General features: G+C 35.4%; 2 protein-coding genes across 2 annotated transcripts in view; one reads left to right on the forward strand and one right to left on the reverse strand.

Annotated features, from left to right (window-relative positions):
- The window catches only part of B3GNTL1 (UDP-GlcNAc:betaGal beta-1,3-N-acetylglucosaminyltransferase like 1), a 191,340-nt gene extending 177,431 nt beyond the window's left edge, over positions 1 to 13,909 (forward strand). The window contains exon 13 of the mRNA XM_058168482.1: positions 9,223 to 13,909. Coding sequence (XP_058024465.1) covers positions 9,223 to 9,230 — 8 coding nt within the window. The 3' untranslated portion in view covers positions 9,231 to 13,909. The remainder of the gene's footprint in view (positions 1 to 9,222) is intronic.
- The window catches only part of TBCD (tubulin folding cofactor D), a 173,202-nt gene that overhangs the window by 4,364 nt on the left and 154,923 nt on the right, over positions 1 to 13,915 (reverse strand). Inside the window, exons 34-38 of the mRNA XM_058168485.1 lie at positions 8,386 to 8,507; positions 6,225 to 6,302; positions 3,989 to 4,078; positions 1,506 to 1,593; positions 646 to 755 (exon numbers count right to left, since the gene is read on the reverse strand). Of these exons, the coding sequence (XP_058024468.1) occupies positions 646 to 755; positions 1,506 to 1,593; positions 3,989 to 4,078; positions 6,225 to 6,302; positions 8,386 to 8,507 (488 nt within the window). The remainder of the gene's footprint in view (positions 1 to 645; positions 756 to 1,505; positions 1,594 to 3,988; positions 4,079 to 6,224; positions 6,303 to 8,385; positions 8,508 to 13,915) is intronic.

Here is a 13,915-nt window from a genome sequence, read left to right on the forward strand (position 1 = left end):
ACGCCCATCTATGAAATCCAGGAAGAGGTATCATCCCCAAACTTTAAAAATCTGTCTTCTCTTCTCCCATCCCTAAATCCCAAATAGGGTCTCTTTTCAATAGAAAAAGAGACTTTAACTTCACCTACCCTCAACTTTTCCATGACTTACATTAAAGGAAAAACTCTACATTAAACAGTTATGGCTTCATCTATAACAGATCTTATGAAATGAAATTATTAGTCTTTGAGATGTGCAGCATTTTTATTTCCTGAAGAGGGACTATGCATCCTGAACTAGATATATAACTCTACATATCAACAGTAAAAAAAATGCCGAGATAAGGTAAGAAGAGTCAGATAGTCTCAGTTACCTACTACAATCAATCAATCAATCAATCAAAGCAAGTAAGTAAGCAAATAAAGAAACAAAATAGCTTTGTACTGAATTATATACTATATTGTACAGTAAACTGTAAGCTGTTACAGGTATCAGTTAAATTTCAAAGAGGATTACAGACAAATCTGTCACAAAGTGGTGACTTTGGTGTCACAAAGTTTGATTCACACAAAACTTTGCAAATCCTCAATGCGTAATATATGTCTGGAATATTCTTAAATGCTATAGGCTAGAAGGTACATTTAAGTACATTTAAGATTTACTCACCAATTAGTGTCACTCAGAATTGTCATGGCATTTTCTAAAATGTCAGGTTCAGCAATATCACTGTAGGTTATCAGCATCTCATAAACCTGACTAGCAGTTATTTTTCTTACCTAGAGAGCAAAAACAGAAATAGCTTAAACAAAGGTGGTTGCCTTTGGAGGATGAAAAAATAGGTAAAACGGAGAGCAGTATTTACAGCCTAAATCAAGAAAAGAACACATTAAGCCAAGGCCTAAGGTGAGTTATTTTCCCTTATTAGCCAAGAGCTTTTAATGAATTTGCCCCTTAATCCCCCCCTCCACTGCCTATTTCCCTGAGATGGGGAGTCTACCTGTCAAAAATGCAATTACTCTTCATTTTGGACAGCTACTAAAGCTGTTATACAAATAGGTCTATGAAACATAATGCTATCCATAGTTTCTAATCATATGGCTACCTCCAGCATTAAAAGCAAAACCCTAAATATCAATTATTGAAAAATACAATTGGGACAGCTTTATGCAGCACTTGGTTGTCCGCTATGGGAAAAAAGTATTAGTTACACAGGCCTTTGGTGAAATTCAGCAGAGTTCTAACATGGGTGGAGTTTTTTTGGGGGGGGAGGCAGGGAGGAGATAGTTCGTAACAGCTGGAGCTTTTTGTTGTTGCTATTCATAAAAGCCATACATTAGGGAATGAATTTTATGTATTCCTTGCTATCAGCATATAATACTGGGTGTACCTCTGCTGTACATATGCACAATGGAGCTAACTAGGACAGAAGTAACCCAATAGTTGCCTAGGTTAAGTTTTCAAGAGGAAAAATACAGACGTTCTTTAATATATAATTCAAAAATTTCAACCCTTTCTGAAGTACTTACAACAGGAAATGGGTGGCAAAGAAGGAGGAAGAGCTGAAACAGAATTTTTTTTCTCATTTCACCTGGAAATTGAACCAAGCCACAATACCTAGAAAAATAAATATATAACAATATATTTTATTATTGCTCTAACAAAGCACATCCTATGTAAAAAAACACTTTGCTATTTTGTACCACTATAAAAAAAAACTATATGAAAACTCAACTAAGGTTTTTTTTTTTTTACAAAATATGTGCTAATTACAAAAGTTTAAAAATGGCAAGAATCTATCTTTTTAAATCACAAAAGGAAAAGTATGAAAACTGAATGACAGATGTTCCAAAACAAGCTTTTTATAAACTTTGCATGGTCTTTAATCTCTTACTGCAAATGGTAAGGGGAATCACACACTGAATTCAGATAAACACAATATTGAATATAAAAAAATTACCATGTAATTAAAAAAATCAAATTAATATATATTTATAAAAAAGAAAGTGGTTCGTTCTTTCTTTCTTATAATAAAGATTAAAGGAAATATATCAATTCCAGAAAAATGTAAAACAAATTCCAGCCAAGTATTAATGTGATTAGCATTTTTGTTTTACTGATATCAAACCGAGGAGACTTAACTGTACTAAGAACACCAGTACTATTCTGTGACACTGAAACACAGAGGCAGTACAGATGCATATCTTATCAATGTAAGCATTGGGCAATGCAATTCAAAGTCATAAATCTGATAAAAGTACAGTTTGGATTAGGTACAGGACAGAAGCTCCCTTGGCAAGGATAGCAAATCTGCTTTGGGAGCAGATAAACAAGTGCAGCAAAAGGCCTCAACCACTGCAATTCCATGACTGAGATTTGGTTGGATCTACTGTTTTTAAAACCCATTTCTGAGCTTTGATTTGACCTAACCCTTGACCTAACCCTTGACTACAGAAACAGAACGCAGGAGTGGGTGGAGATAGGTAGGAAGTTTCTTGATTTTTTCCCCCGCCCAAACTTGGATAGCTATGATCAACTGGGAAAGCTATGATCAACTGACATTTTAGAACAAGCCAATTTTTTTTTTAAAAAGGGGGAATTCCTGGAAGCTTGCCATGCTGACAAATCAGCCACCAAGAGACAAGAGAGAAACCTGATTTACAAACCAATGAAAAAAGATACAATCAAAAGTCAAGGAAGGACACAAATAGCCTAGTATAGCCAACCCCCATATAAACAGGAAGTAGCAGTAGATAAACAACCAAGGAATAAATAATAAAGAAACCATAAAGGAAGCAGCCACATCACCATCACCATTGGCTGGGCAAGCTACTATATCTCAACAGGCAGCAAATCTCATTCTCCCTTGCACTGAGGATGTACCTAGGATGGTAATGAAATGTCTTCAGGAAAACAACCTCAAAGCGTACCAGGAACTTACCAGTTCAACCCTGAGTTTCAGATATTCTCCACTATTGATTATGATATATTGCCTAATGGTTTCGTTTAATTGATATAACATGATTAAGATACCAAAAAAAATGGTCTATGCTTGAAAATCCTGATACCAAATCAAGACATAAACTACCACAAGACAGGAGACACGCTTGTTTAAAGCTATGAGAGAAACTACAATTTGATTATGATAGTTTTTTGGATTCAGAAAATAAGAAAGATTAGATTGCATTAAATATGCTGAAATGTGCATTGAAAATCATGTCCCACCCCTCCCAAGAATATCCACTTTTGGGGATGTCCTTCCCAAAAATGAAGAGTTCTAGATCTGTTTGCTTGTTACTGTGGAGAACAATGCCTGGAATATATAACTTCGATGGGGAGGGGGTTGAGAGGTAGAGGGATGTGATATGTTTGGCTCTTTCTATTTTCAACTTTTATTTTCCTTTAAAAAAGGCAAAAAATAACAAATGTTTCACTTCTTAAAGTTCAATTACCTGTAGTTTCATTTACAAAAAAAAATCAATAAACACACATTAAAGTAATTTTAAATAATAGTTCTGTTTATTGTTCGATTCCTTTAAATTTTATATGCCAAACTAGAGCTGCTCCCTCCCCTGAGACACAAATCCAGACTAAAACCAATGTGAGGAGAATGGTGAAAAGTAATGAACAGCTGGTGATGTAATTGACCAGAGCTGACTGTTCTTCTCCCCCAGTTTGAGTTCTGTCTGGTATGAATTGTCATGGTTCTTGAAATGACAAATCATCCACCACTTTTTCTACCACCAATCAGATTTGAACTTCCTTAGAATTGCTTTTAGAATTACGTTGTTAGCCACATTTGCTTTTGAACTAGAATGTATACACACAGCTGCTCAAAATTCACTGCCGAGACCACTTTTATAGAGCATACAAATGAAACCTTTGCATACATGACAGGGCTAAATAAAACTCATTTTCCACCTGTCTTTTTGTTTAAAACCACATGGACTGGCTACAGACCATTAATTTTTCATCCTTCAGGTTTTTTTTAAAACATATTTTCCCAACTTACACAGCAACGCTGAAATGGAGTTTCTGGATATCTTTAGATCTCTTGCTTTCTTCTTTACAAAGAGTGAGCACCTTCATAGGAAATGGGTGGCTTAAAAAAATTGAGAAAACAATTTTTAGCTATTTGTTTTTCAAATATGAACAAAAGATCTTGAGAGTTGTGAAATTATATATCCTTATGTGCTTATATGTTAGCAGTTAAACTAACAAACTATATCAATAGTGCCATAAAAGGCTCCCATTAATTAGTGGATTGAGAGGGGATCATTTTTGCATTCTTCTCTTCCAATAGATTTTAATTGTTAATTAATATTTCAATTGATCTAAAATTAATTTTTTGAATTTTTTTTTATTCACATTCTATTTAGCTGTTATTATTCAGACAGAGCAGAAAGGCAAGGGACAACGGAATATAAATATTCTCAAAAGTTTAATTTTTACCCAACAAAAATTGATGCCACATAATTATTTTTCCTGTTTATTATAAGCTTTCTTATAATCTCCACATTTAAGTGAACATGTTTACTCATTAATTTGTTGAGAAATTGCACAAGGGTGGGTTTTTTTGACAGTTGCATAGAATTTAGTGGAGATTCATTCACTTCATTGAAATACAATGGCAAAATAGGGGAAAAGGTAAGATTTAGAAAGGAAATGACAATGTAGACAGATCCAGTTGAGCATCTGGAAAAGATTTAATGCATGTATTCTTATGAATAAGGCTCCACATTCGAAATAGACCTACTTGCCTTTCTTTCTGTCATCTGTTCATTTCACACTTGTAATAAGGAACCAGTAAGTGAATTCAAACAGATCAGCCTGCAAAAGAAGTAACAAAATCCTGCTCCTGCACAGGCAGTACTTCAGAAGAAAGAAAATCAGCATCTAGGGAAAAGGGATCTGTCCAGAGTTTTATATGATGCAAATTAGGTGCATGTGTTCCTGAAAATTGAGCTTTTCAAAAAAGTGAGCTACCGTATTTTTCGGAGTATCAGACGCACCTCCCCCCACAAAAGAGGGTGGAAATTTGAATGCATCTTAATACACTGAATGTAACCCCGCCCACCCACCAGCCCCCACCCTTTTGGAACTTTTGGAGGCTGTAAATGCAGCCTCCCAAACAGATTTTTTTTTTCTTCCCCACAAAATAAGGTGCATCTTATACTCCGGAGCGTCTTATACTCGAAAAATACGGTACATTTTAACCATATCATGACAAACCAATTAAGAAAACAAGGTAGTCAGTCCTTAAATCAAAAGCAGGACATGAAATGCCCTCCAACTGCCAGTCTTCCAAAGTACAAAATTACTGCTGTTAATCACTTACCTATGTGTAAAAATCTGAACTGTGCTCAAAAGGAATACTTTCGTTGATGCCTACTAGACTAAGTATCCCATGTGATTATTTTCTATGTAAAGAAAACCAACTATTAAAAAAAAAAGTATTTTATCAATGTGCTTAAATTGCATTGATAAACTACAACAGTGATTGGCTTCAATGTACAATATGCCTCAAATAATCAATTCTGGCTTTTTTAATGAATATCATGCTACACTGTTGTTATATATTTTTTTTCCCTGAAGCTAAGTAATGTTACTTTTAGGTTTTTATCATACAGCAGGAAAGAAATACAAAATTTGTTCTGGCATTTTGGTAAGGGTTAAAATAGTCTTATTCAAATTTGTATATAACCTCTTCAACGGATTCCACCTAGGCAGAGTGCCTTGAACGCTTGGCAAACTGTTATACTGGCCCTCCAGAACTTCTGAAGGGAGGGGATCAAAATGGATTTTAGCAAATTTCATTCCATTTATAACTTAGATTGATAAGTGAACATAGCAAGTGACTTAAGTGAGCTCTTATGGAAAGATAAAGAGATTTGTGGCTTGACTTAATTCATGTTGAAACTCTCCTCTTCTTGGTCATCTCCTTAGCTTTGATGAAGCAACTCAAAGCAGCATTTTGGTTGGAAATGTGCCCACCTCCTTAAAAAAGATGGATAGCTCTTATCTCTTGGGGATCACAAGGCTCCTAACTCAGCCTTGTTCAATATGAACAATATGAACTTTTCAAAACAAAATACTTCTCCATGTTGTCCTTTTGTTAAGATACAGTAAAAATAATCTAGATTCTAATTTCCCCTGTTATTATAAATTAGGGGGAATGGAACATTGCCCTTTGAAGATTTCCCAGCAATTTGGAAGAAAGAAGTTACATCTAGTATTTTGCCACTTACTTTTCTTCCGTTACAAATACATCAAAGCATCCATTGGCCAATATCTGATCCAGCATCTTTAGCAATGGAACAGATACCCTAATGAGGAAAGCATAAAATACCATGTTTATACACTTCACATTGACACAACTCACATATAATAAACACTTTATGTATTTGCTCTAAAGTCAGATGATCAAACCTAAACTGAGTCCAATCAATGTTGGAATGATCAAGAGTTAATTTGACATCTTATACTGTGAACAAGCAAGATGCCAAACATATGTAATCTACTAACAAATTCCTGAGGTCTTTAAGGTTTATAAAGAATGATTTTAACAACTGGGAACATTTCATCTTGAAAACAGATAAGCAGAGGATGTGGGCTGAAGCACAAGAACTTTTCAGCTATCTGAGAAGTACTGTGTGCTATACTTCAGAAAGAATTATATAAAATAGAAGACACAGGAAGTTACAGGAAAACAAATTTTGACTGAATATATTAGAGGGAAAAAACTAACAATAAAGAGTTCAACATGAAATCACCTTCTTAGATGACTAGTTTAAATGCCTCCTTCTACTCCGATTCCATATTTCTCATTTCAAAGAGAAACGTTTGCTACATATATATATAGTAGAAATAATATACTGAAAGATACATGGAGATCCCACTACCACTCGCATAGTACTCAGGGAATTGGAATGCTTAATATTCACTATCAACTAATTTGGCCAATCACTGAATTTGTTAATTTTTTCCTTCTCTAAATTGGTTCTGAAAATAAAAGTGGACTCCAAGGAGTATCTGTAGGGAAGGAGAATCAGGTATGTGAAAGTTTAGCATTGGTTCTGCACATCTGCCTAACTCTCTTGCTGGCATCTCCCCCACAGCATTCATGTTCTACTGTGGCAAATGTAAACACAGTGCACTTGGATTTCAGAGAAGGATAATGGCACAAAGGGACATTATTACCGTCTAGGAGACATCTCTAATTAGATGCAGTTAAGTTGGACATGGAATACCACATAGATCCCTGTAATAAATGCAATATGTTTGAAATGTTGTGGTATGGGAAATCTGAACAATTATGAACTTGACTGGATATCACAGCTTCTTTTTAATCCAAGTAAATGTTCACTGAAACTCTGTTTTGTTTTTATTATAGTATCTGCTCTTTTAAATTTTTGTTATATTGTAATATAATCTATAGTTGTTATAGATTATAATGGAAGATAAGGGAGGCCTAGAGGCAGCCAGAGATTGGAAATTAGACTGCATCGGAGAAGAATTCCATCTGTTTGAAAAGTCAAACCCTGATAGACAAATTGATTACTAGAGTGAGTAAAATTTGTCATTCCTTTGTCGTTCTGAATGGACAAGATGACTAAATTCAAAAAAGGGCTTTGAAGTTGAGGAGTTAATCTCTACACTATCACTTTATCAGTTATTTGCTTTTTAGCTATATCAGTTTCTATGAAATTAGTGATTGGTGGGTGATTATCATCATAATTATTTTGAGATATAACGGTTATAATTTTTTTCTTTGAGAATCAAGCTTCAAAAAGTTTGTCTAAGTAGCTTGCCTGTGTTCTTTAGATTCTGTTAGTCCTTTAGGTTTTAATAGCTCATGTATGTCTGCCAACTGACTGCCATTTCCCTACTGTTCCTTCAGCTTGTGCAGGCATGTGTCTTCAGGAGAAATTGAGACACACAATATTTGACATCTCTCAAATGAAAATTCCAGAGGCATATTTTGTTTTCTTGTTGCTTTTGAAAGAGAGCAGGGGTCACAATTCAGTACTTTCAAAGTCCGTTCTACTAACTATGTTGAACTGATGATTTCCAGTTTGGGAGATGTTTTAATAACCATGGCTTCTAACTTACAAGTCATAGTTGGAAAATATAAGTTTAATATTCATGAACAAGGAAGCCAAAATCTCCACGAGAAATCTGACCAAAGTTTCCTTTACATGTTGGCATATTTTGAGGCAGTGAAGACTGCAACTTTTGGGAGGAACACAATAAATCTGGTGATTTGAGGCTGAATTTTTCAGGCCCTTTTGAAGATCTAATGACTGAAATGGTTGTGGAAGGTATTTAGGAGACAGGGTTCCATTTCTATTCTTAACCTTTACCCTACTCAATCCTGCCACCCAAATTGACTGAGATTGTATAGGTCACCTGTCATTCAGCAGATTGTCCTCAAAGACTTTCAGTAAAGTCTCACAAAAACTGTTCATTGCATCTCTGTCATTCTGAATACTCTTGAGATAATTGAACAGGCTTTGGGATGAGCATCGTACCTGTGAGAAAAATTCCAATTTTTTTTAAAAAAAGTCTGGCTGTACAAGAGCATCAATATTTGAAAGCATTTTTTTTTAGGTTGCAAAGAATAAATCTTCATGTCATGGCTAGTCTCTTAATATTTAAACTTACCTTACCATTTCATTAAAGGAATTTAAAAAATCTATGCTAATTGTATAAAAGGAACCAGAGATGAAGCTGCTGCAAATTTCTGTTTTCTAAGCACTAGCAAGGATGTTCTTTATCTTCTGGTAGTACGTTTCCTAGAGTGAATAGGCAACATTCACATTCTCATTTGAATCGCCTTGATCCCCAGACTGCCCTTCAACCCAATGCAAAACAATGTTTTTGAACAGGTAAATCCAACTACTGAAAAACTGAACTAAACAAATACATACATATACAAACATATATAAATGAATCAATGAATTATAAACAAGCAATAAAGGGAGAAAGAGAGAAGGAAAAATCTGCCAGGTCTTTTCTTTTCCCCCACCCCAAGGTCAGTGATGATAATAGGCATCCTACTGCGTTTAATATTTAGTTTGAAGTTGTTGGACTCTTATATACAGTAGAAATATATGTAGGAATAAAGCAGAATACAGTAAAAATTAAATTCAAACTTTACAGAGGTATTAATTACCTTAGGGTATTTACAAAACAACTAAGGGAGGAATTCCAGAAATAACCTCTTTTTTTTGCCATTCTTGGTAGAGTGCTAGACAGATCACTATGTGTTTCTCTACGTATTCATCACCACAGCTGACTGAACCATCCTGTTTCCACCATCTAGAAAAGGTGTCCAGAGACTTCTACTGAAGAGTCAAGAGAATTTCTGGCACGCAACTTCTAATGTTCCTGCAAAATATCTTACGTGCTCTGTGTACATGCTGCCAATGTCACATTTTTCATGAGAATGAGATGAATAAAGTGAAAGGAGAGGCACCCCATGTGAATTAAATAGAAATTGAACTAGGAAGAAATGGCTGGATCTGAACCTGGAAACCCACTTCAGTGAAGAAATCTGTATCTGAAGAACAGATGAAAAACCATGAAGCCGCCCCCACCCAAACAAACCCTTAATATTATACAAGTTTAACAACGTGTAACTGTAGGCTATGAGAGAAAAGTTACTTCTTAAAAAAACAGGTTGTCAAGGCCAGATGGGGAAAGTTACTGTGTCCGTCTGTCTGGAGGAAGTAGAATGGTAACCTTCAATAAACCTATGGAGTCCTACAATCTGTCTTTCTTTTCAGATACATCTTTTTTGAACAGGATGGGAAGTTATCTTTCCATAAAAAAATTATGCTTCCCAAATGAAGAACCTTTTCTTAAATATAACAACATCCAGATTTAGGAAGGCTTTTATTTTCAATTTCAAAGCTGGATATTTAGAATCAAGGAAACTCTTGCTCTACCAAGAACATCTCCTTCTAAAAAGGACTACAGAAACACAAATGGAGTAGAGTTTGATCTAAGAAACTCCTTTCAAAAAAGTTAAGATGTAACCAGCTGTTTTCTTTAGATGTATACAGTACATAATAGGATTGCCACCGCTCTGAAATAATTATTTGAAAATCTTGAGATTTTTCTTGTCTTAATATTTTAACTAGCAATGCATCTGACTCATCTCTGATGCAGTTTCTGAAATGTTTCACCATAATGTCCAGAACACAAAATTATTCAAATAATGTTGATGCTTCTTTGCCGAACCATATTTAGTTGCAGTCTAGCTATTCATAAAGCAATCTTATTTGAAAGAGTCTTATTATCTTTCAAGGTCATATTGATTTGACTGAAATTCACCGATATTGTGTATTTCTTTCAATAAAACCAGATCTGCTTTAAGGATCAGCTACCCAAATGAATAAAGAAACTGCCCAGAAAATGTGGATTGCTTGAGGCTTATTCTTATTGGCTAGCAAAATGGTTTAGCCTCCACCTTCCAGATTTATAAAACAGCTGACCATAGAAAAGAAGACAGGATGAACTGAAAGAGGTAGACTATATTATAAAAAATAACTGGCAAGATATTGTCATACTCAGGAGCTTGGCTAATTGCCGGAAAGGGGGAAAATAACTTAGGTGAATGGTTTTAATTAGATTACATCTGATTTCCACACCTAAAAACAAGAAAAAATGTATTAAATGGGCTGGAATTTTTTCCCCAAAATTTCTTGTTGGAAATGAATCCATGAGCCATGAAGGTATATGGAACGCTCATTATGCTGTACTGTAGAAGCATAATAGCTTTACCGTCCAATATCTATATTACTATAAAGTCTGCATAAGAAAGCCCTCAAGAAACAGGTGATTACTCACGCCATATCTGAGATTTAAGATCGGATTGAAATAGCAACAAAATTAATTATAAAAAGAACTTACACTGTAATTAAAAATTAAATACATACATTAATTTATTAAAGTATACAAAATTAATATTTTAAACCTAGGCAGCTTTAATTCTAAAGAAATAGTGCAATCTTAAAAAACAAATAGTAGACAAGTATATGTATAGAGAGAGCGCCAGTTTGGTGTCATGTTTAAGGCACCAGGCTAAAACCAGAAGACTTACTTCTAGTCCTCTGTTAGATGCAAAACCAGTTGAGTGACTTTGGGCTAACTATTCTCTCTCTGTCCTAAGAAAAAGGCCATGGCAAACCACTTCCGAAAATCTTGCCAAGAAAGCTTCAGGAACTAGTCCAGGCAGTTGCCAGGAGTCAACACTGATTCAAAGGCTTAAATTAAACAATAAGCAACATAAAAGCCGAAGATGTCTATCACTAAGGCTTATTCAAAAGCCAGAAAACCCAATCAGAGAAGCATTATGTACCTCAGAAGCAAACAAAAAAAGGTTTATGCCCAGATTTATTTTTTTTAAAAAAAAAAATTGGCTTCACCTAAAGCAGTTCTTAAATGGGGGGTATGTCCTGAGAATAGTGGAGCAATTTGGAACTGCTTGTTGGTGAATCAGTTTTGGACCATGACTCTGAATCAGTTTCGGTCCATGACTCTGCTCTGAGAGTGTTTCATTTTTCATGGCAATTGGTTTTTTTCCCCAGTTTTATAAATTTATAAATTTATAAATAACTCAGGGTGGGTTAGGCTGAGAGTGACGGATCCAAAGTCACCCAGCTGGCTTTTTGTGGCTAAGGCGGGACTAGAGTTCACAATCTCCTGGTTTCTAGCCTGGTGTCTCAACTACTAGGCCAAATGGCTCATTTGTTAGTAGATCTACTTTCATTCACATATTGCATGTTCTTTATCATCTATGCTATTTGTGGGAATAACTGCTGAGGCTGCATTAACTATAAGAAAAGTAAATTAGAATTTATTAAAATGATAAATTGACATTTGATAGGTGGAGATTTGAACTCACAGCTTTGCCCTTTTATAAAGCTAGTCATTTGTACTACTAGGCTACATAGTGGTGATCAGCAGGAGAAAAATTATTTAATCACCTAAAATGTATTAGGTCATCTAATGGAAAGCAGAAGGAATACATAGTGGGGGATTCTTGAAAGGAAGAGTAATTCTACTTCCATTCGGCAAAATGGGCAGTTTTGGTAAATTAGCTTCTTCCTCCTAATTGTGTAACTCTAACTTGCATTTGACAGCAGCAGAAGGAAGGCTTCCAAAGATCTTCCAACCCCCCCTCCCTTTCCACTGCCCCCAGAGAATTGGAGCTTGTCACCTCTGGGTCCACAGGCAGATGTCCAAGCCAAGAGGTCAGAAAACATGCCCTGAGCCATTTTACCTCCGACCCTCCCCGCTGCTCTGAAAATCCAGGAGGGGATTGGCTGAAGGTTCCCTGTCAAGAGTAGGAGTATCTTAAAAACTTGTTCTAAAAAGAGAGAAAGAGAGAGTAGGAATATCTGAAGTGCATGTGCTGTGTGTTCTAGTCCCGATTTAGGCATGAAAAACTGGTCGGGTGACTTTGGACCAGTCACTCTCACATCCCAACTCACCTCATAGGATGGTTGTGAGGAAAACAGGAGAAGGGAGGAGTATTAGCTATGTTCACCACCCACAGTTATTTATAAAAAAGAAAAAGAAAAGAAAGATGGGGAAAAAAATCAATCAAACAAACAAACAAATATTTCCATGCTCTCAATGAATGTGTCTTCAACTATTTGTGGACCAAAGCAAATTAAAAGAACAGCAAGACAGAAAGAGGTTCCATTTGCTCCATTCAGTGCCTTCCCAAGTAATGAATGCTCTTTGTGAAGCTTAGGAGAAAAGAAGTTTTAATTTCTGTTGTACATTTTGCTGGTCATTAATGATGTACAAACCATTCTATAAGAGGAACAGCTCATTTGGGTGGTGTATGCCCAAGGGGGCTTTGGTCTGTGTGAGTAACAAAATGTTTTGATCCTGTAGATCAGGCCTGTCAAAGATGGCGGCTGGCGGGCCCGATACGTCATATGCAGGCCATGCCCAGCCCGGCTCTGCAAAGGCAAAAAATGTCGTGCTATATCACGATCTGGCCTGTGACACAATCAAGTTTGACACCCACACTGTAGACAGATACATTTTTGTGCACTGTTTCTAGATTATTTAAAATGCTGACACTACCTTAAAGTAGTACATCAAAGTTGTGTTCCAGTCAAACTTGACTTCTAGTGACAAACGTGGGATTTTTTCTTGATAACAATATAGAAATGATTAACTATGGGTTTCTTATAGATTTAATTTTTTTATTTAATTTGGTTTTTTTAAATTTCATTCATTCGTTCATTCATTCTCCTCACTCTATACTACAGGTCTCAGAGTTCTCCTGGAGACCTCCAATCTGAACACTTACCAGCTCAGATCCTGCTTAGGTTTTTGAAATCAGCCGAGTTTGGTTAGGTGCTGCTTCATTACCAATAACTAAAATCACATTACAAAGTATTCTAAAAGGTTTTTTTAAAAAATTCTTGCCGGAAGCCAAAGCTTCACAATAAAGCTTGGAGGAGAGCACATGTTATAAATGTATCATTAAAACCAACAAGAGACTTATTAACAAATAACTCTCACTGATTTTAATATGACCTAAATTTGTAAATGCCACATTTTAGCATAGCTTTAATTTTCAGGAAAAAGAATACTAGTTTTAGAAGGAATGTATGTTTGTGAATGTTTTTTGAAACAGCTTAAAGTTTCTCTTATTATTACTGAGGTGTACAATGCTACAGGATGAAAAAGTGGTCTGTAAGCAAAGTGGTGCCAACTACTTCAAACATATTAAATCACAATAGATTACTACGTCTTGCATATTCATACTTGTATTAATGGACCTGTATTCCTATTGATCAAAAACTTTCTTCCAGAAATTGGCAGCCAACACTATTAACTCTAAAGTAATATTCTTAAAACATCTCTCCCGTGTGTTAAGTGATAAAACTGTTCCAAGCAAGTGGTAAGT

This window comes from Ahaetulla prasina, chromosome 2 (genome assembly GCF_028640845.1).
Source record: "Ahaetulla prasina isolate Xishuangbanna chromosome 2, ASM2864084v1, whole genome shotgun sequence".
Classification (NCBI taxonomy): domain Eukaryota; kingdom Metazoa; phylum Chordata; class Lepidosauria; order Squamata; family Colubridae; genus Ahaetulla; species Ahaetulla prasina.